We start from the raw sequence: 20995 nt of genomic DNA, 5'->3' as shown, positions 1-20995 counted from the left end.
TGAAATGTTCAAGTATATTTAAATCACTAAAATAGGTATTACCTAAAATTATTTTCTATATCTTTCAAACAAGAGGAGACATTTTCTAGCCCTAATTTGCAGAGCACTGTTTCATAGTGCAGAGCACTATTTCAGCATTGACAACCTCGTGTAATTGAAGCCAAATATCTTTGTGAGTCATTCCACTTCCTAATCAGTGTTGTTCACACATGCCGTAGAACAGGGAAACAAAATTAAAAATATTTAGCTCTTTAATTTTATCTGCTTTCTTTATACATTTTAATGTGTACCCATGCATGCAGATATCATCTTCCCTTAAATTTTATGGTAGGGCCTGCACAACTGTATGTATGTGCCTGGGAGACTGTTGAGAGTCAAAGTTTATAACTCACACAGCAAAAGGTAATTTTAACCTTGTATTCTGCCATGGGTGTACGCCTGCGATCCCTGGACAGTTCACATTAATTAGAAATTAGCAGGGAGCAATTGTGCTTCCCCTGAAGGATCATTTTTAGCACAAATTTGAGACGAAAGAAGATGAGAAGCTGTGTTACTAACACTCGTTTGGATTATTTCCTTACCTCCTTGTGATGGGAAGTGATCACTAAATACCTGTTAAACTCCTGAACAAAGCTATTATGAGATTTGTTGGCATTTTTTGAATGTTAACTACTTTGAAGTGTTTTGCTGAAATTTAACTCTTTTCGTATCTTTTAGAGGTGACTTCGTATTTACGACTGTCAGCACTTCTCATCTAAGCAGAATATAGGTTCAACTTTACTGTTTAATTTTCCATATTTTTTTGTCTGTCCTAATGGGCAGGACAGTTCTAAATCTGAGTACAAGCAGATCTAGAAGCAGGATTGTTCCTCCATTCAGCACATAACTGATTCAGCCCATCTGCTCTAAAAAACGGTAACAGGTCATACCTACCAGCTACCTACCGGTCCTCTATCAACTTTTCTGTATATTAGATTTGTTTTTTTGACTTGAAGTAGGGTGACTACATATCAATAATAAGACATTTAAAAAGTTGGAGCTACAGGCATAAAAATAATTCATACAAACTGAAACAGTTCCCAAATTATGTGTTCACAATAAAAATAAGAAATGCAGATATGTGAAAAATGTTACTTTTGTAGTGAAAAGTTTACGTGTTGCTTAATTCAAAATCCAGTGGACATAGTAAACAAAAGTTGTAACAAATTATGTAATTTGCCATTAGTAACTGAATTTTTGTACATTTGCCTTTCCAGATCACTCTAGATTTATGCCATAGCCTATGTCCTTTCTGCAGGAGAAAAGTCCTTATTGCCATTTATCGTAATTTTTGCACTTCGGTGAACAGAATAGTTAGTGCCTTGCCAGGTTATATCGGAGTGCTCTACAAAGAGAATGTCTGAGTTGTCTGGTTTTTGTCTTCAAAAATGTTTTGATTTGATATAAGATCAGACATGATTGTGTTAAGATTTATGTTCCTGATTGGTTTATGTCTTCAATATTCTATGGAGTGACGTGGTAATAAGTCATAACGTGATTTTGTGCTGTTGGCTACCTAAGATTACTTAATCATACTTTCTACAGAATACAAAATTATTTGAGGTATTTTGAGGGCTTACATCATTACGAGAATAGCAGAAGCTGAAGTCTGCCTTCTAACATATGTTTTCACAAAATACAGCTTTTACTTGACAGTATTAAAGTGAAGTACAGTAATTATCACATTAAGTGAGGTAATCTTTTCATGTTTTCATAAATACTACAAATAAACATTTTTTTCCCAAGGAAAATATTCAGCTAATTCTTTAGAACAAAAAATTGTTTTATTGATTGAACTAAATGTGCATTGAAACTCTGATTATGTTTATGCAGCAATAGTGACTGGAGATTTTTTATTCTTTTTTTTAATGTAGCATCTGTAGGGGATATGCTTCAAGCCTCCTATCCCTTGCGTAGAGTTTGCAGAGAAATTAATTATTCTTTCCATTTCTCTTGACTTCTGGTTAAGTTAGAGGATCCTGCTTTCACTTGTTAATTCTGTCACAAAAATTTGTTTCACGTTCACTTTAAATCTTCTTCTAATACTTTCGGTGAATTCTTTTTATTAGTTTACCCTTTCATTTTTTAAATTCTAGCCTGAGATTTGTCCTCTGACATGCTGAGTTTTTTGTCTCGAAACAAGAGTGTAATTTCTGACCTGGTATAGATTTCACTTCTGTTTGCCTCAAAGTGCTTTTTTTTTATTTTCTGGTGGACATACCTTTATAAATAAATAAAGTGCCTTTACTTTCTGAGAGAAAAACACATTGCATCCAAATATCCCATCTTTCTGATGATTGAGCCCTAAGCCAGAAACTCACAATGGCATCTTCAGACTATTCACTTCCTAAATTCAGTGTAATTTTTTTTCAAGGAATTCACTCGTAGTCTGAGTTTTCAATTACTCCAGTAGCACCTACACTGGCTCCACAGAAAGCCAAACTCAAGGGCTTTGGTAAGGCGCAACCCTAAGGTACAAGAGAGCGTGATCTCCTTATGCAGCTTTCAACCAAGTTCCTGAGACTTAAGAAGGCCCAAAGAAATGTTTTAGCAACGGGAAACGGCATCTCTGCAAGTTCGATAGATACTCATACCCATGGCTATACTGAGATCCCATTGTTGGACACTACAGGCTGCCATAGGTAATTCAAAATTACCTTTTACACCCAAACAAGTTTGTTCTGAAATTACTAGCTGTGATTCTGATGCATAGGATTTCAAAATCTTACACCTTTCTTTCTGCCTGTCTGCAAGTACAATGGGGTTTAGGCCTTTCAGTATCTTTTGGGAGTTCACTGCCATCCTTGTCTGTGAAGATAGCTCATTCTTTAGCTGGAAGGAAAAAGAGGTTCTGTGCTCTGATGGTTGATTCTCCTTTTGTTATTTTCCATAAAGGCAAGGTAGCCTGTGTAGCGTTTCTGGAGTTCTTTTCCAAGGTCATTTCCAGCTGTCAGTTATTTTAGGAATGTCAATGTACCTTGCTTTTTTTCTTAAACTTCATGCTTTCCTTTACAGATGCTTATTTTGTATCCTGCCTGGATTTTACTTTCTGTGTGTTAGGGGAGAACCTTAAAGAGCAGTTCCTGAACTCCTTGTATCCAGTGATGAAGAGTTTAGAGAGGTTAGCAGACTCCTCGGAGTCTCACAGTAGATGAAAAGAATATTACAAAGTATGAACATGAACAGCTCCTTCAGTTAGGCCTTAGGCAACTGTGCTCTGCATCATACTTTGACCCCAAAGTACTAAATTGATTTTGCCTTTTACAAAGAAATGTTCTTAAATTACTGACAATTCTAGACCAAGGAAACTGTTTCCAAAGTGTTAAGAACAAACAGCGCGTGAGAACCTGGTTAGTTGAGGCCATCTTTCTGAAAGGTGAACTAGGAGATTTTAGAGCTGTTTTCCTGGTGATTCTGCTTTTTCTGCCCAGTGTCCTCAACTGCATGGCAGAGTAAGCCTGTTCCTCCATTTGGAAGTGAAGCCACAATATTTTGCTCTAAATTATGTTTTATTAACTGATACATAAATTAATATTTTATTGTTATGGGCTGATCCTGTGTATTTAAGCGAGTCTTTTATATTCTGAACTCACCTGCTGAGTGGTGTACCTGAGAACAAAACAGATACTTCTCACAGTCATTTTGCTACCTTCCAATTAGCTGAATGACCTATGCTTGCTCATAAAGATTGATATTGTTTCCGCTGTGACTTCTTTAAATTCAGGTTGCTATCATATATATATAGAATGAGACGAGACAGTGATCTACAGACAGTATTTGTTGTGTGCTGTCACTCTAGTGATGCCCATTAATTTAACAGTCATGCCCAGCTCTTTATATTGTTCCAGTTATTTTTTTACATGAATGAATAGTTCTTTATACACACTTACTTTGGAAAATTTGCATCATAATTTTTTTAAACTAATTCTTGCAAGGTAAATTATCTTTTTCCCAGTGATCCAAGTTATATCGCATTGTGTTGACTGAGAACAGTATTTACATTATCTTATCACACTTTCATTACTAAAGCACACTGGATTTCTTTTAAGTTGAGCTCATGGGTTTTGACTTAATGAGGAAATAGCATTGCTTGTGACTCTGAAATGTTTCCTCTGAAAATTTAATTCTGAAGCTGTATGGGGTTGTGTTTCAAGCACATCACAATGCTTGTGTCATACTTTGTTCTGAAGTTTTAAGACCACATTGTCACCTTTGCCAGTGTAGCATGGAGTAAAACTGAAAAACTTAGAAGTTACATGATAGGAGCTTTGAATCTTTATGGGGTGGGGAGGGTGTATATGTGGGATTTTGAGCCAAATACTACACTTACTCTTAGAACTGAGAAAATTATTATTCAAATTTGCTTTTTATGCTGCTCACAGAAGCCGTAGTTCCCTATACAACCTTCTTCCGTATGATGATGTACAAATATTGCACCTTAAGGAAAAAAAAAATTGTTAGAGCAGTGATAGTAAAAGTTTTTGAGCCACCAGATCTTCCTTTTATGAAGCCATAAATCTCAAGCCTATCTGGAAACATTGTCCAGTCTCCTACAACCTCTATGCAGCTGTTAGTCCTGAAAGCTACCTGAGGCACAGGTATTAAGTCTGCAGTTATGAATATCTCTGAATAAGGATGCAGAATTATAGCTATCATAACATCGCTACCCAAAATGCTGTTCTGTTTTGATACTTTTCTGTTCTTAATTTCAAAATCCATCCCCTTAGATACCAAATTAACTTTCTACATCATTAGTCTTTGCTTCCATATTAGACATTCAAAGCCTGTTGTTTTCAGAGGTAGTAATATCCTACGCTTGTAAGCGGAAAGCGTCTCTGAAAATTAGACCATTTGCATTTCATGAGGGATACTGCCTCTGAAAAAGTCTCATTTAGGAATGTACAGCAATGTACAGCAACAACTGTCTGGTGTAAAACCTCAGCACTTTTTAGTTACAGTAATACCTGGATTGTGTTTTAAATGTCTCTGGCTAGCATTCAGGAAAACTGCTTACAGTTGCTAAACCCTTGCTGCAGCCGACCTGCCTGCCTCTCTGTCTCTCTCGAATCTGTGGTTCTGATATTTAATTATGACAACACCTTTTGTAAGTACTGTGCTGATAAGCATGTAGTATACAAGCTGCTGTGTTTTGAATGATCATCTGGTGTGGTATAAGTTGTATTTCATTAGGTACTTTGAAAATGGAGTGGAGATGGTGTTAAATTTAGGGCACAACCTCGATCCTTCCCATATAGATGTTTGCAACTGGAAAACTTTTCATGTGATGATTTCTCACAAAAAAATAGGAAAAAAAAAAATTCAGCCAAATTGTTTGTTTAGCTTGTGATGTGAGAGAATTATGTCTCTCTTAAATCTATCAGCTATTTTTGGGTAACTCTTTCGAGCTGAGCATGTTTTCCTCAAAATCTTCTTTGCTTTAATGTCTGTCTTGCCAGGAGCAATTCTCCTCTCTTTCTCTCTGCTGCAGAAGTTAAATGATCTTCAACCAAAACCTGGAATAAAACATCTGGCCTGATGACAATTTTAGTTCTTCATTTTCTTTCTTGATCCATTCTTGGTTCTGCTTCAGACAGAGAAGTTAAATTCTCTGTCAGTGTCTCCCAACTTGTTGTACTACTACTCCTTTGACAACTTCTTCTGTTCCCCCCTGCCCACATTGCTGACTTTGGCCTGTCTTTGAAATGTGCTTAGCCTTCGTTTTGTTGCCAGTTCTAGCTTATTTATTTTCTAAAACTTCATCTAGCCAGTAAGTTTCTGCAAAAAGTTATTCACTTCCATCAGATTCATACCTTAAGGGAAAATAATTTAATATGGAGAGGGCTATTGCTCCCCAACTATTCAATATCTAGTTGAATTCAGCTGCACAGTCCTTGACTTTTTCATATGGCATCTCAACTCAGCTTTATTTTTCAGATGACATATTCATCAGTCGGTCTCTTTTAATAACAGTTATGTTTTTCTGAATTTCTACTTAGTAATAGCTCAGAAAGAGGCAGAGGCTGATATTGATTTGAAGAAGATGTAGATATGGTGGTAATCCCAGGCTTCTCATATGAAGCAGGTAGAGTGGGACCCAGCATAGTGTTTGTATCTCTGTGGAGGAGAGAATTTGTTTTCTCCATCTTTTATTTGGCAGTTTCTGTTTTCCCGTAGCAGGGGAAAGCAGTAGTATGAGTCCTATTTTCCTGAATTTTAACATTGATCGTATTGTCAAGGGATTTTTACCAGTTTGTTGTCCTTGCAGACTCTGCTCTCAAAGTAAATTTCAGACCGTGGCTGTTTTAAGGTAGTGTATTTTAATGATCTTGGGGTGTAACATTTCTGTAGGTGTGGAATGTTTACCAATGCTGTATGTGCATTTTTTTACAAATAAACAACTGTAATTGCCGTTTTTCTCTTGTCCCTTACCTTGTATAAGGTCCTTTTGCTGTCTGCTTACTAGAAAACAAATGAACCCAAACCTGAAAGAAAAATGAAAAAAGCAGACCATTTATCTAAATTCTAAAAGTACTTTTAAGAGATTTTTATCTCATTGTACCTTTATTGTTAAATGTTCTCAACACCCCTCTCAAAAAGGATATGTTACAATGGGAAATGTTACTGTGAAGACTAAGAGATTATCAGAGGTGTGACAGATCTGTCACACAAAGGAAATTAAGGACTCTTCAGTCTGTAAAAGTGCTAATTGGGAGGGACTAGAACAGAGGTCAATAAAATCATGAAGAGTACTGAGAAGGTGAACAGAGTTGTTAATGGTTTCTCCCAGTCTAACAATTAGGCGATGTCAAATGGAATTAGCATGTGGCAGGCTCAGAAGAGAGATACTTTTTTTTTCTTTCAAGTGGTTACAATATGGAGGGGTTTAGATTCAAGGGGAAACCGGACAAGTTAATGGAGGAGAAGTCCATCACAGGCTGCTGGTTACGAAAGCACCTCTCTGACAAAATCCAGTTGTTGGAAGGAGGAAGGGATTCTGGAGGACTATACATCTTAAACGCTTCCCTGGGCTTCTGCTGCTGCCCACTGCTAGCAGTAGACTACTGGGCTTAGGTGGATGTTTGGTCTGATCTGTCTTATCTTCAAAGTCCCTGACATGTTACAGGGCTGTAGATTATAGAGGGGGAAGAATACAAGTTCAGAAAGATTTTATTTTTTCTGAAATCAGCATTTGTTAATGGAGCACTGCTTGCAATTTTTTCATTTTGTTTCATCATGCCAAAAAGGCATGTTAATCATTTTGTTTTATATGCCTGATTTCTATGTCAGAGTGAAGAACTAAATGACTGTCACTGAAACAGACTTGGATGGGTCCTCGGAGCCCAAGATATTTAGTATTGGGGATAAGCATGGTGTCAGACTGAGAAAAGCATGTAATATTCTCCGCTACTCATGGCTGAGATCCTATTATTTCTGACCGTGCCTGACAGCTCTAATGTTAAACGGTGAAGGGTCATAGAAAATTAGTGTAATTTCACTGGCCGCTTTATTGCAGCAAACATTAAGTCGGTTCCCAAGAACAGTTCCCTGGTGCAACCCTTAATAAATTCAAACTTTATTTTTAGTGATGACCTTTAGTAATGCGAGCCTTGATCCATTGAGATGCTGTTCACTTTTGATGCATCTCCAAATCCCTTTTTTATGCATTTTAAATCAACACATGCTTATTCTGAATTTATGCGTGTGGATAGACGGAGAGATGTAATTTAAACACATCTGTTCAAATATGCATTTCAGATCAACTTGGTGCCGGTTCTCATAATACGACTGAGTTTTTGACGGGTATTATATCCCTAAAGTACACAGCAGATGGTATTTATTAGAGATTGAATGGAAATGAAGTTTAAGGATGTTGAGCTTTTTGTCTTAAGTCACTCATTTTTTAATCATAAAACGATGATCTGCAGTTATAAATCTCTAATGAAGTTCTGTAAAATGTTTCATTTTATGGGAAGAGTAGAACACCTTATATTTGAATAAAGTTAGTCCAAGCCTTAACGGTTTGTTTTTTTTAATAAAATTGATAATGGGAAGTATTATAACGTTTCTTATAAAACATTTGTGCTGCATCTAGTAGGAACTCTAGAAACCTTCACTGTAATTGTTTAAAGAGATTAAAACTATAGGTACTCTTTCATCCTCAGTCAGTAAACCATGCTAATTATGAAATACACTTCTAGCTAGGACGCTATTGCCTGACAACAACAGACCCAGTCCCTACTTGCACGGAGTCCTCCCTACCTGTACCTTCTCAAGGTCAGTTCTGGAAATCAGGTCTCCTAGCTGCCTCCAGGTGTCATTCAGCCCAGTTGCTGAAAGAGTTCTTTTGGGGGCAAGAGGTGGCCCATTCTCACTCTCAGTTAAACTCTGAGAGCTGTTAGATTGTGCATCTTGATCACAGCTACTATTCTACAGCCTTTGTAAGGTGGCTTGCATCAAAACCACTAATGGCCCCAAAGTTCAAAACCAACCTCTTAAGCTGCACTTGCAAATCAGTTGGAAGTTGCTGCAGATCACAGATCTCAGGTGTTATGTGTTCCCTGTGGGTATCACCACCATGAGCAGCCTTCAGTGCGCTGTAAGGTGTGGGATGCAAAAAGCAGAATGCACACAGTGACTCTGTAGCTGTAAGACTAGGCCTAATACGTAGTTTCTGCTAGCCTTGAAGTCTGAAGTGTTTCACTATGAATCACCTCCAAATTAAATGGTAGGATTTATGGTCTTGTCAGTTATTATCCCATGTGTGTATGTGCATACACCCTTCTTCAGGGAAATCGGCAAGGATACTCTGCAGAAGTACTCTAGGGGTTTCTCTGTGGTCATGTCTGGGTTTTGTTTGTCTGTTTTCTTGTTTAAAAAAGACCAACCCAACATATAAACAATATATCATTACAATTTCTTTGTCTGTTTTTTTGTGTCTTAGGCATCAGTTTCAGATAGTATCCAAGCTGTGAAAACAAGTTAAAAAAAAAAAAGTCTTAAAATTATGCATTTTACACACATAAACAAAATATTACTTCCTTAAACGTCTGCTAATATTCAGTGTTTCAGTAGTCAAGTGAAAGGAAACAAGTGAGTTGACTTATAAATGAAGCCATTATAATAGACTTTTACAAAACAATAACAACATAAAGTTATCTTCACTTTGATGCAGACAAACTGTGAGGTGAAGGGTAACTGATTTGTGAGACAACCTGGAGTTGTGTTAGGCAGTAATAGAGAACATTTTAAAATATTTGAAATAATATAATTGCTTTGCAGTGGGAACACGTACAAGAATAAAGGATGTTAGCAGGTGTCCTGCCAGGGTGGAATCTCATGCTATTGTATTTAATAGAAATATGTACACCATAAACAGGTCTAAATTTGCTAAAAGTAATCAAAACAGAAGGCCTGAATAACTAATATGCAACACAGTTTAAAAATAATGAAGTTTAAGCATGATAGTTTATTTAATAAACTTTTTTCTTGCACTGAATATAAGCAGCTTTCTTTTTTAGAAAGTGAGGCCACAGCTTTTACCCATTTTTCTCAGTATGTGTTTGCATCTGACACTATTGGATGTAGTATATACATTTAGATTTTTTTCCAATACAATTTATGACACATTTAATAGAAATTGAATCAAAATGCAGTAAATTCATCTTTTCAATTGGCTCAATCTGGTCGACAGTTTGATAGAAGCAAACGTAAGGTCCCTCAGACTTAAACAAATCTTGAAGTCAAAGATATTAATAGTAATTATAGAAGAGTGGAAATGGATACTACTTTTACATTCTTTATATTTATTTTATTGAGGTCTGACTCCCTGGCCGTGTTCACCCCAATATCTTGCCATCTCTCTGTGCTTTTAGATTGTATTACAGTCTGTGAAATGTCTGTTCTATCTTGCCATTTATACTTCTATTGCTAATTTTTATAGTAGTATTTTAAAGGTCTTTCTTGAGAAGTCGGGGTTGGATCTTCCCTATTTATCCTACATTTCGATGCAAAATCTCCCGCTATTTGTCCTGATAATTTCATTGATGTCATTATGTGTTTAGAGCAACTGAACACTGGAAAAGGAAATAGCATTAAATAAAATTTCATATAAGAATTAATAGCATAAGTTCTGTGGTGAACTTGATAGTACTGCTTGTTTTCTTACGTCAGTTTCTTAAGTATTAATGTTCATGATATATATAGCTGCATTTGGATAAGCAGTCTTACCAAATTATGGTTTATTATCTAGCCGTAAGGCTTGGTCTGTTATCATTTAAAAGGCTTCACACAGAAATGTTAATGAAATGTTAATTGTCATTGAACCGAGGTGCTTTCCAGTTTCACTCCATGTGTAAATCAGTTGAGCAATTGATACGAGGGTTTAAAGGAGCTCTTTTTTTCTGCCACAGACGTTTTGAACTTGTACGTCCTGGACTACTTTTAAACACATATGGAAAAGATTACTAAGAAAAACATTGTCAGTGGATATCCATTTATTAGAAGTCTGTACATCCATTGCATAATTTTTAGGGTAAATCATAAACTGAAAAAGATGGAAATCCCCTTGTTTCAGAAATTATGTTCGGGTTTACTCCCCTAACTCCAGACACTTAAATCAGGAGTATATTGTGCTGTGCTCCACTCATAGTCCATGGAGCGAGAGAGAAGTGCAGGAGGTTTTCAGATCAGAAGTAGGCTGAACCCCTTTCTGAAAGTGTGGGGATCTTCCCGTGGCTTCATTCTCAGGTTAATCTCCATATAGTCAAGAGAGAGGCAGGGTGAGGTTTCATGTTGTTACTAGCCTTTGGAAGAGGCAGTGCTTCCAGCTGAGCAGTCTGTTTCTCTTGTGCTAGCTCCAGCTCGTGTGATTCCTCAGTGAGCAATTCAAGTTTAAGTCAGAAATCCCACAAGAGTAGGCCTTGTAGAGAAAAAAGAAAGAGGGGGGAGAAGGGGCTTATGGAGGACTGTGTGTGGTCATGGGGAAGGTGCAAACATCTCCTCCAGCTCCAACACGAAATGGCACGTTGAGATGCCTGTTAGGTTCTGTAAATATGCTTGAAAGACCAAATCTTAGATACCTTCAACTTATTTCATCCATTAACTTCGTTTCATTTGCAGGTTCCCTAAATGGGCATATGCTGCAGAAAGGTTCTAAAATATAAAGTAACGTATAAGGCTGAAATAACATTTCAGAGAACAATGGTTTGATTTTCATAAAATTCCACAGTTTTTTCTACCATTTTTTCAATGCGAATTTCTAATTTATGAATCAAGAAGTTGCTAGGTCATCACATTCTTTGTTTTGACCTTAATTACTCTAGATTTCCCACACAGTTCTTGTACCCTTCTGTAAGAACATACAGTGTTTTAAATTTATTCATATAGCTATTTATTCTAATCCAGTATTTTGTTATACTGGGAGGTGTGAAGGAGGGGATCTTGGTTAAGAGTGAGTTGGTGGCTTTAAGTCATTGCTGGATTTAAATGCTGATTGCTGAAAGGGAAGTGGGAAGAATGTGTGATCATGCAAAAGAATTTCAGGTGGTCGCATGTGTAGGTGAAGGTGCTGATGAATTGTATTTTCATCCTGAGCATGGATTTGGTTTGTAATGGTTATTGCTAAAGGAGATGTTTGCTGTAACTAAAGCCACATGAAATGATCTATGTAACACCTGAATCCTAGCGAGTTTCACACTTTTGCTGCTGGTTTTCTTAGACATATTGCTCTGTGAAAATAGGGGGTTTTTTACTGTTTTATTTTTGGCAGCTTGACACTTTTGTCTCTTTCCTAAATCAAATAACCAGAGATTTTGTATTTCACTCCCAACTTAACCTTCCATCAAGAGTTCTCTAACTTCCCTCTTTTGGTAAATCGGTCTGTGGTAACTGTCACTGTAATATCTGCTATACTTTCCTGCTACTGCTAGTCCAGTTTCTATTTTCTCTAGCATTGGTAACTAAGTCCCCTGGGCAGAAAAGAGCAGGAAACTTGTCACTGTGAGGGTATGACTGCGCTGCTTGCTGGTTAGCAATGTGCAACAGAGATACCTGAGCAAACAGAGCCCCAGGAACGACCTAGCTGTAGTAGCACAGAGCTCATCTCAGACTGATTTATTCTTCCGGGCTTGTTTAGGGCTGACTCAGATACCTGCGAGCTGCGAGGAGGCAATTCTCAGAGCAGCAGTTACCCACAGCACATTCTTTACTTACCTACGACATTACTCCCAGGCATCAGCCACTCCTTTGGGAGGTAGAACACTTTTTTTCTCTGACCCAAAAGGCTGACTTGGTTCCTCTTTAGGCAGAGGGCAAAATGTTGCATTTCTTCTGTGTCCTTTCAAACACATTTGTTCTTCCTTTCTGTGAGATTTTTGGATATATGTCCTCTCAGCACTTGTTCATGATCCTTTCTAGGTGTGCTTGGTCCTTACAGCATCATACTAAAATGGGCACTTCTTTACTGTAAAGGGAAGTATTTGCCTCTTTTTGGATGGTCAGAACTGCCCAAGATGATGGTGATTGTATTGCTGGTCTGGTTCAGGATGAGAGAGTAGATTGCTTGAGTAGATGGAAGGGATTTATCTGTGTAGAGGGACATAAAGGAGAAAATGTTGAGGAACCCATAAGTATTAGGGCTGTGTTATCTTATACATGTCATTGATTATTCCTCAAATTCATCTTTTTTTCTGAAATTCCACAGTTTTATTGCAAAATGTTCCAGTTGAGAGTCTAATTGGGGCTCCATTTTCTCTTGGTTTCTCAAGTTGAGTGAATGGAGACGATAGTACGTCTTCAGAGAAAAAAATCTTTCAAGATTTATGATTGCCAGATAACATGATAGCACACAGCCTTACTAGGCTTTTGTCAGGATTATGAGGGTTCAAAATGGCTGGCAAAGTTGAAGTCATTTTATGCTCAGAGGTGTTGAAACAGACTGACCCCCTCCATTAGCTAGTCTGTAAGGAGCATCCAGACTTCTGTATGTTTAAAGCAACTTTCTGCTTTTTTAAAATTGTTTTATCTTTCATAAGGACCACTGTATGTTCTTGGTTCCCTGAACAATGTGTTGTGGAGCTTCTCTGCTGACCATAGAAAACATTTGCTGCAATTGAATTTTTAGACTTTACTGTAAATGTATTTATGTAATAAATATTACAAAATGCTTACTTGAGGATGTTCAGCAGTTTTTTCTTTGTTTACTTCAGAATAGATAACTGCATTTCATTTCAAAAAAATGATTTAATATTGGCTGATGCACAAGAAATTGGTTCTTGTGTAATTTTGCATCGTATTTCATAGCTGGGACAATTTTTTAAACATCATCAGAATCTACGCAGTAAGGCATTTTGTGCTGTTTTCTTTCAGACTGTCAGAGCAAAGGTCACTTTAGTTTTCAAGTGTATCTGTGTTTTATATTTTTCCATAATTTTATTTTTTTACCCTCTTTTTTCATTTAAGAAATGTTTCACATGTGGGACTAATTGTACTTATTTTTTTTCATCAATGCTCTGAGAAGGGCTGAGAGCTTGATTTTTGTCAGTAACTGGATTTTGTTCTGAGTGAAATCTCATGCTTTTCTCACCTTTTAAAACTACTTTTTAAACAATATAATCAACAGTGGTATAAAAATGCACTATGTAATGTCATATTTTAGGCAGTCGTACTGGATTGAACTGTAATTAATTGCTGTTGCTGAATACACTGTGGTCCTTATTCTCTTTTCATACTCTAGCTTTTCTTTTTGTGTAATAATTCCATCCAGGAAGAAATCTAATTACTAAGATAATTAACACCTTATCACCAAATGGAGTTCAGACATTTGTAGAGTTTATGAATTTTTAAAATATGTAATTTTCTTTTAACTGAATGACAACTGGTGTTATGGAGAAAAAGAGCATATTTTATTGTATCTGGCTTGATTGGACCTTATAATTCATGTTGCTATAGAAACAGCCAAACCTTTATAAAGGATGGTATTACTGCTACCATTGGTAACAAATGCTTTGACTGTTGCCAATAGTGTCATTAAAATGGTTAAAATAACTTCATTATAATGGTTTTGTCAAATGTAATGAATGTTCTGTTCGCGTTCTGAGAAATGGCAGCTGATGTTATGTGATACTGATTTATAAAGTAATGTACTTGTTCTTCCATAAGCTTACTATTACTGCATAAGATATTTGAGATGTGAACAAAATCATGTTGCAGAATATAGTGCTCCTCTGTTCACTCAGTCCTTAAAGCTAACTAATTTTATTGTTACTTGATATCTTGCAGTTTGTCAGTCTTAAGAAAGCAATGGTAATTGAGACTGTTTAGCCAACAGCTCTGGGGGGTTTTGCTGTTCTGTGCAGTATTAAGCTTGTGTTTCCCACTTATAATTATTAGACCAAGTCTTTGAAAAAATGTTCAGTTTTGTACTGATTTTGATTTGGCATTCAAATGCCATATTTTAACTTCATCTCAAACAATGGAGTCTGAAATCATGAACTCAAAAAGGAATTGAAAGAATTTGGTTTCTTTTGTGGGGATTTTTCATAAGGAAAAGGTGAAAGAAGATTCTAATAATATCATGTCTAATAAATTCCTGTGCAGCTAACTATTTATGCAGACACATGTAAAAAAGAGGCCAAGACATTTGCTTAAGTTTAAAAAAAAGTCACAAGACATTTACTACCATATACTGTTTGTATGAAGGCCACTGTGGTGAATCTAAGCTATGCGTGCTCTAATATTGCACCTAATCAAATTACCAAGAACAATATTCTCTGCTTCCCCTTTCTTGGGTCTTTTGCCAACAGATCCTCCTGTTCCAGTAGAGCTCATTGTTGCAGGAAGTTTTTCTTTCAGCTCTTCAAACTCAAGTTTCTTCACCTACTGTAACCAGAGCATTATTTTTTTTGTGGTGACTTACTGTCTAATAAGAAATGGCAGTTCTCTTTGGCCATTCTTGGATTACATGCGTTTGTATTTATGGTTCTGCTGTGTCTTGTCCTGATGAGGGGAGGAGAAGCCTTCCAGCCATTTCTTTAGGTTGGAGACAGTCTTAGAGACCCCTTCTTAAGCTCAGGTGTGAGCTTTGCTTGTGGCAGTGGTCTTTATGCCATTCAGCCCTAAAAAAAAAAATCTATCTCTGCCCTTCACTTGCCTGTAGCCTGCTTAAGAACTGTAGAGTTATTTAGGTTGGAAGGAACCTCTGGAAGTTACTTCTCTCATCTATTCCCCCCACTTGAAACAAGGCCAGCTTTAAGTCAGATACCAACAGTATCTTTATAGGGTTCTTACTTTTCCTCATTAATCGTATTTTCTCATTGTTACTGATAGTGTAGAATCAACTCTGTGTTGTAGAAACAGTCTCATCTGTGTCAGTAGGGAGCACTGAGCACTTCTGAGCACTATGCATTTCTGCCTCTCTGAGAAGAGGTTTACACAAGCAGGCTGAATACAAAACAGTGCTGTGGTTTCCCGATTTCTCATAGGGCAGTGGTCATCCAGCTGGCTAGTGTCAGATTTGGAAAACTGTGTTGATATCTCCTGGGTCCCATAGAGTGCTCTGTAAATATCATGTAGTAATCTCTTGGTTGTAGGACTCATTTTTCTGGGCCATGTCACAGAATGACAGAAGGGTTGAGGTTGGAAGGGACCTCTGGAGGTGACTTTGTCCAACTGCCGCTGCTCAAGCAGGGCCACCTAGACCCAATTGCCCAGGACTGTGTCTAGACAGCTTTTGAATATCTCCAAGGAGGGAGACTCTACAACCTCCCTGGGCAACGTGTGCCAGTGCTCAGTCACCCTCAGTAAAAAAGTGTTTCCTGATGAGGTGCATACCACCTGAGCCCCCATGCCCTTGACTACTGCCCCCCAGAGCTCTGTAATCACTTCTAAAACTGTCCAGGTTTTCACTCGCAGTATCATTTGTGCCCACATGAAATAACAGCAGGGAGTAGTCGTCAGAGAGCCAGATGAGCCCTACAACATCCTGCCCCTGGCAGACAGCAAACCTCTCTAGATGGTTGGTTGGGTCGACAGATGGATGCCTGTGTCCCCCGTAGCAGGGATTCACCCATCACAATGACTTGACGCTTCTTCCTGGTAGTCTTGCGTGGTTTAGGGATTAGGTGGACCAGATACTTTGCCTGTCGGCCCACCTGGTTCCTCTTCAGCTTTAAGGGGGATGAACCTATTTTGCAATTGTAAGCCCTTAGGTGGGGCAAGGTCCTTCCTCTTGGTGTCAGAAGTCACCAGCTTTCATCCTTCCCCTTCTCCAGAGGTTTCGCTTCTCTTGGTAGTGGGGGTTGACACTACCTGCTTCTCTATTGCAGATAGCGGCTGAGGCTCTTCAAGCTGTTCAGTTGCAGAGAAGGTCCTGTCTATCTCTCTTTCATCTTTTCTGATGCTGCACAGCCTGCTCACTTCTTCCCATAACTCCTCCACTTGAAGGCACAGCTCCTCCAAGACAGCATAGCTACTGCAGGACAGAAGGCCATCTCTCCTGGCATCAGAGAGAGCCCCTAGGGACTCCCTGCAGCCTGGGATGTGGAGGGCTGCATCCACCATGTGAAGCTCAGTCTGGGTGCAAGCCTTGAGCCTAGCAGGAACGGCTGCTCCAACATCTACTGAGGAAAATGCTCAGTGACGTTTTACCACCATGTCTAAGACTGTTACTGTGGCACAATTTCAGCTGAGGGCCCCTTACTTCACCCCCTGCTGCTCTAACTGCTGCGTCTGTTGGCAGCCGCTGTTAGCTGCACTCTTAAGCTGGTGTGTTTAAAGGTTTTGCGTATTCAGTCCAAGGGGAACAGTTAGGAAATGTTGACCTTGCTAAATAACAAGAGCGCTCAGTGCCTGTGCATTTGTAAACCTAAGTATTTTGTTTTCCTTTCAAAGGAAGGCATAGGCTGATTTTATAAAGTACTGAGTTAGAAATTAACTCATGACTAAGAGATGTCTTATTGGCTCCGAAGCCAATTTTGTTGAAAATTGCTATGTTATATGGCATGCCAGTCCCCTCTTTTGGATATTCTGTTCTACTTTGATAGCAGCATTGTAATACATTAAACAGTTTACAAATTCTAGTGGCTAAGTCTCAGAAGTTATAAATTTTGTGAATTAAACAATCAGAATTCAAGAAATACTCAAGCTCTGCTGATCACCTATAATTTCAAATGAAGGAGTTGGTCCAGATGTTTTGCACTCTTCTGTCACAATCCTAATCCAATATTTGCTGCAGTATCTTTCTTCTATTTTGTCTGCTGTCGGCTGAACACAAATGCATTTTTCATTACCAAGCAATGGTGTTAAAAATCTCATTATTCTTTTTTCCAAAGATCATTTTAGGTCTCAATTTCTGTAGATAAAATTGAAGAGTCATAAGTCTGTGTACATTAGCTTTTAAGGGAGCAGGACTCTTACATGGCCTTAGTTCAATGTTCCTTTCTACTTTCTCTACAGAGTGCCTGGAATAACAATTGCTACAGACATCATCTGTGGTTTTCCAGGAGAGACAGATGAAGACTTTCAAGAAACAATGAAACTTGTAGAACAGTACAGGTTTCCGAGCTTGTTTATTAATCAATTTTACCCACGCCCAGGAACCCCGGCTGCAAAGATGCATCAAGTTCCAGCTGCAGTGGTAAGATTCATATCCTTGTGCCATTGTACATGATATACTCTGGTGTCTTTAAATACATAAAGCATGTACATGAAAATGTAGATTTTCTGCAGAACTGTGCTACAATTCAATTAAAGTTTTTTTCAGTCCCATAAGTGAAATGATTGTTGAATTGCCTTCAGATGTTCGCTAGATCACTGAATGCATTTTCATATATAAATTACTGTTCAGATTGTTAGGAAGGGGAAAATAGTGGCTATACTGAAGTCATGTCTTCTTTCTATCAAGTTTTGGCTGAATGAGTACCAACAGTGGTAGCTGATTGATTACACATACTAATTTTTTTCCACTTCAAGACTTCTGTGACTCCAGCAATCTCAAGCTTATTGTGAATAATTATGCAAAGTATTAATAATAAAGCAGTGATAATCTTTGATTTATTAGTCAAATATCAAATTTACTGGCAACTTCTTCTCGAGACTCTCCTTATACACTGCTTATGAACTCTGCTTCCTTCAGCCTGCATGTTAAAGACCATTGATGAAATTGGCATTTAATCTTTTAGTTTTCAGGTCTTTCCTCCTCTCCTCCTCTCCTCCTCTCCTCCTCTCCTCCTCTCCTCCTCTCCTCCTCTCCTCCTCTCCTCCTCTCCTCCCCTCCTCCTCTCCTCCTCTCCCCTCCTCTCCTCCTCTCCTCCTCTCTCCTCCTCTCTCCTCCTCTCTCCTTCTCCTCTCCTCTCTCCTCCTCTCCTCCTCTCCTCCTCTCCTCCTCTCCTCCTCTCCTCCTCTCCTCACTCTTCCTGACTACCAACATTCTCATCTCAAGCTCCCATGAGGAAAACAGCCTAGTTTGATATAGAAGATAGATGGCTATTGGCTGTGTTTTGATTGATATAAAAAGCTATTTATAAGCAATAAGAACAGCAATCACATCTGAAGGTATGGTTTGATTTATTTTTAAAAAATTGAATTTGCAATTTTTGTAATAATCTCAAAACAAGAAAACGTGCATGACTGATGCCTGATTCAGCTCATTATTATCTCATGATTATGGGCATAAATAACATATTTCCTTTCAGTGTAAGAATGAAAGTCAGCCAACAATGTAAATCAGCTCAAAAAAAAAAAAAATTCTTTCAATTTATGTATCCTAGTACACTAATACAGAGTCAAAACTACATATCGGTACTTGTAACCCTTTGCTTATACATCTGAAAGCTAAGCAAAGTATTTCTCCTTACTCTCAGTATATACCATAAATTCCATAGGATGTGGTAGCTGCTGAAGACATAAAATGAGATTGTATTTGGCTTCTTCAGCTTCAGAAGTACAGCTTGAGCAATGACTGCTCATTTATTGTAGGCTATCTCGTAATGGGAAATGCTGTTTTCAAATATAAATAGCTGCTGTTGAAAGAGTCTGCTTATTGTGACCAACTCACACTGTTGAATTATTTTTATTCATTTCAAATGCTTTTTACAAACTTTTGTAAATGAAAAAATGCAGAAATGTAATTTTTGGAAGTTACGAAGCTTAAAAATCAAAACATTGATTTATGTTTCTGTTTTGCATTCTTTCATCTACAAGTTTGTAAGTGTGCTATTTTCGCAGGAGGTGCAAAGAGCTTAGGTTAATTTACCCTCTTCTGTTTAACTGAGTGCCATGGGAAGACAATATGTGAAGAGCTAAATTATTAAAAGAACATTAGCTGTTCTGTGGTTAGGAGTGTTACTTGGAAAATGGTAATGTCATTTTAACCCAGTTTTACATTCTTTCTTCTTATTTGTAGCACTAGTACTTCTTACTTTGAGTGAATTAGAACCTTCAAAGAAGACGGGGCCTCTAATCCAGGGCTGATGAAAATCTGTAATTAATAGATTTTGTTTCTCCCTTTTTTTTTTTTTCCTGGAGTCCTTCAAAAATCCTGTGTTATGAAATCCTTTGTTCTTTTATCTCTTTGTAGAAATGGAGAGTAACTACTCAAACAGAGCAGGAAGAGCTTGTGCTAATCTCTCACGTTTTGTATTCACGTTACTTCTAGACAGAAGCTGATGGTCTTTCCTGCATTACCAAGAGTGGACAGGCATTTAATTTGTCATTCCTGCCCTAGAATAACTTATGTATGTTTCTCTGCTAGGAGAAGGAAGTAGCACCACGTCCCCATCCACATTATGCACTCTTACCCCTTCATCCTTTAATAAAATACTATGTCTGTCATCTTACTGTTAATGAATTTATTTTATTGCATTTGCATAGGGAAAGAAATAGCACATAAAGTGACATCCAACTGTTACGTGCAAGTGTCTGAGTGTACATGTGGCACGTTGTGTCACCAGCTTGAACTTGTGAGCTTGTGCTTTTACAGCACATTCACAACATTATCCTCTGCTGTGGATCTGTTGGTAGGATCTCTTTCTATGAAAAGAATTTTGGCTGTATTATTTAACTACAGATGCTGAACCAGTGAGCAAGTTATTTGACAATTGTTATTCTTGTCTTTTTTCCTAAAGACTGGGTTTATTTGCTATGTTTTTTCAGCTTTGCAATACTTCTGCAATGGACAGATCTATTGCTGTTTGCAAACTGCTCCACTTCAGTGAGTTCCACTTCTCCAAATGTGGTTCAAGATAGCTTCAGTGATTCTGCCCAAGAATCACAGCTGCAATAATAACGTATTTGCCTTGTCAGTTCCTTTTAAGTTAGCTCTCTTTAGGAAGACCTTATAACTTTTAGGGACAGCCTGTGGAGTATTAAGCATAGTAACATTTAGTTCTGTCAAATTTTTAGTGGATGGTTTTGATAGAAGTTGTAAATGTAATTGCCTTTTTGGAGAAAACCCTAATTTGATTTTATCTTAATAGAAAAAAAAAAACACAGTAGGTCAGCATGGAATCTTTCCTTCACATAGATAATTTATCTTTGAAAGCCTTACAGGCACTGATATTTTTCTAAAAGGGCAGATGATAGTAATCCAGATGGACAGATCTGCCACCATAAATTCAGAAAAGACAGTTAAGGCTGCAGGCCTTTCTTGTTTCTCCTGGAGAAAAAATGTCCATGGAGAATCAGACGTCTGTCTAAATGGTGTCGTCATTTAATAACCATCAATTAGGTTATGCTTACTGTAAATGCTGTCTCCAGTTTAGAGAAAAGAGCACAGTTAAGCAAAACTAGGCATGATTTCTTTGGGTTTTTTTATAAGCAATTGCTGTGATGCTGGGTCGTGTACATGAAAAACAAGTCAAGATGTTCCTCAGAACTTAAATGCTACCCCAAAATTCTGTGGTGGTTTGGCTTTTACCCCCATTTTATCCACCTACTGCTAAATACATTGTTTCAGACACGA

At 37.7% G+C, this 20995-nt stretch overlaps 1 protein-coding gene across 3 annotated transcripts in view; it reads left to right on the top strand.

The window, feature by feature from the left end:
- The window catches only part of CDKAL1 (CDK5 regulatory subunit associated protein 1 like 1), a 426323-nt gene that overhangs the window by 298388 nt on the left and 106940 nt on the right, over nt 1–20995 (top strand). For all 3 annotated transcript variants that reach the window (XM_068396772.1, XM_068396773.1, XM_068396774.1), the window contains one exon: nt 17491–17671. In XM_068396772.1, the coding sequence (XP_068252873.1) occupies nt 17491–17671 (181 nt within the window). The remainder of the gene's footprint in view (nt 1–17490; nt 17672–20995) is intronic.

Source organism: Nyctibius grandis, chromosome 3, assembly GCF_013368605.1.
Source record: "Nyctibius grandis isolate bNycGra1 chromosome 3, bNycGra1.pri, whole genome shotgun sequence".
NCBI lineage: Eukaryota > Metazoa > Chordata > Aves > Nyctibiiformes > Nyctibiidae > Nyctibius > Nyctibius grandis.
The sequence above is the reverse complement of the archived record's forward strand: the minus strand, read 5'-3'. Positions and strand labels throughout refer to the sequence as shown.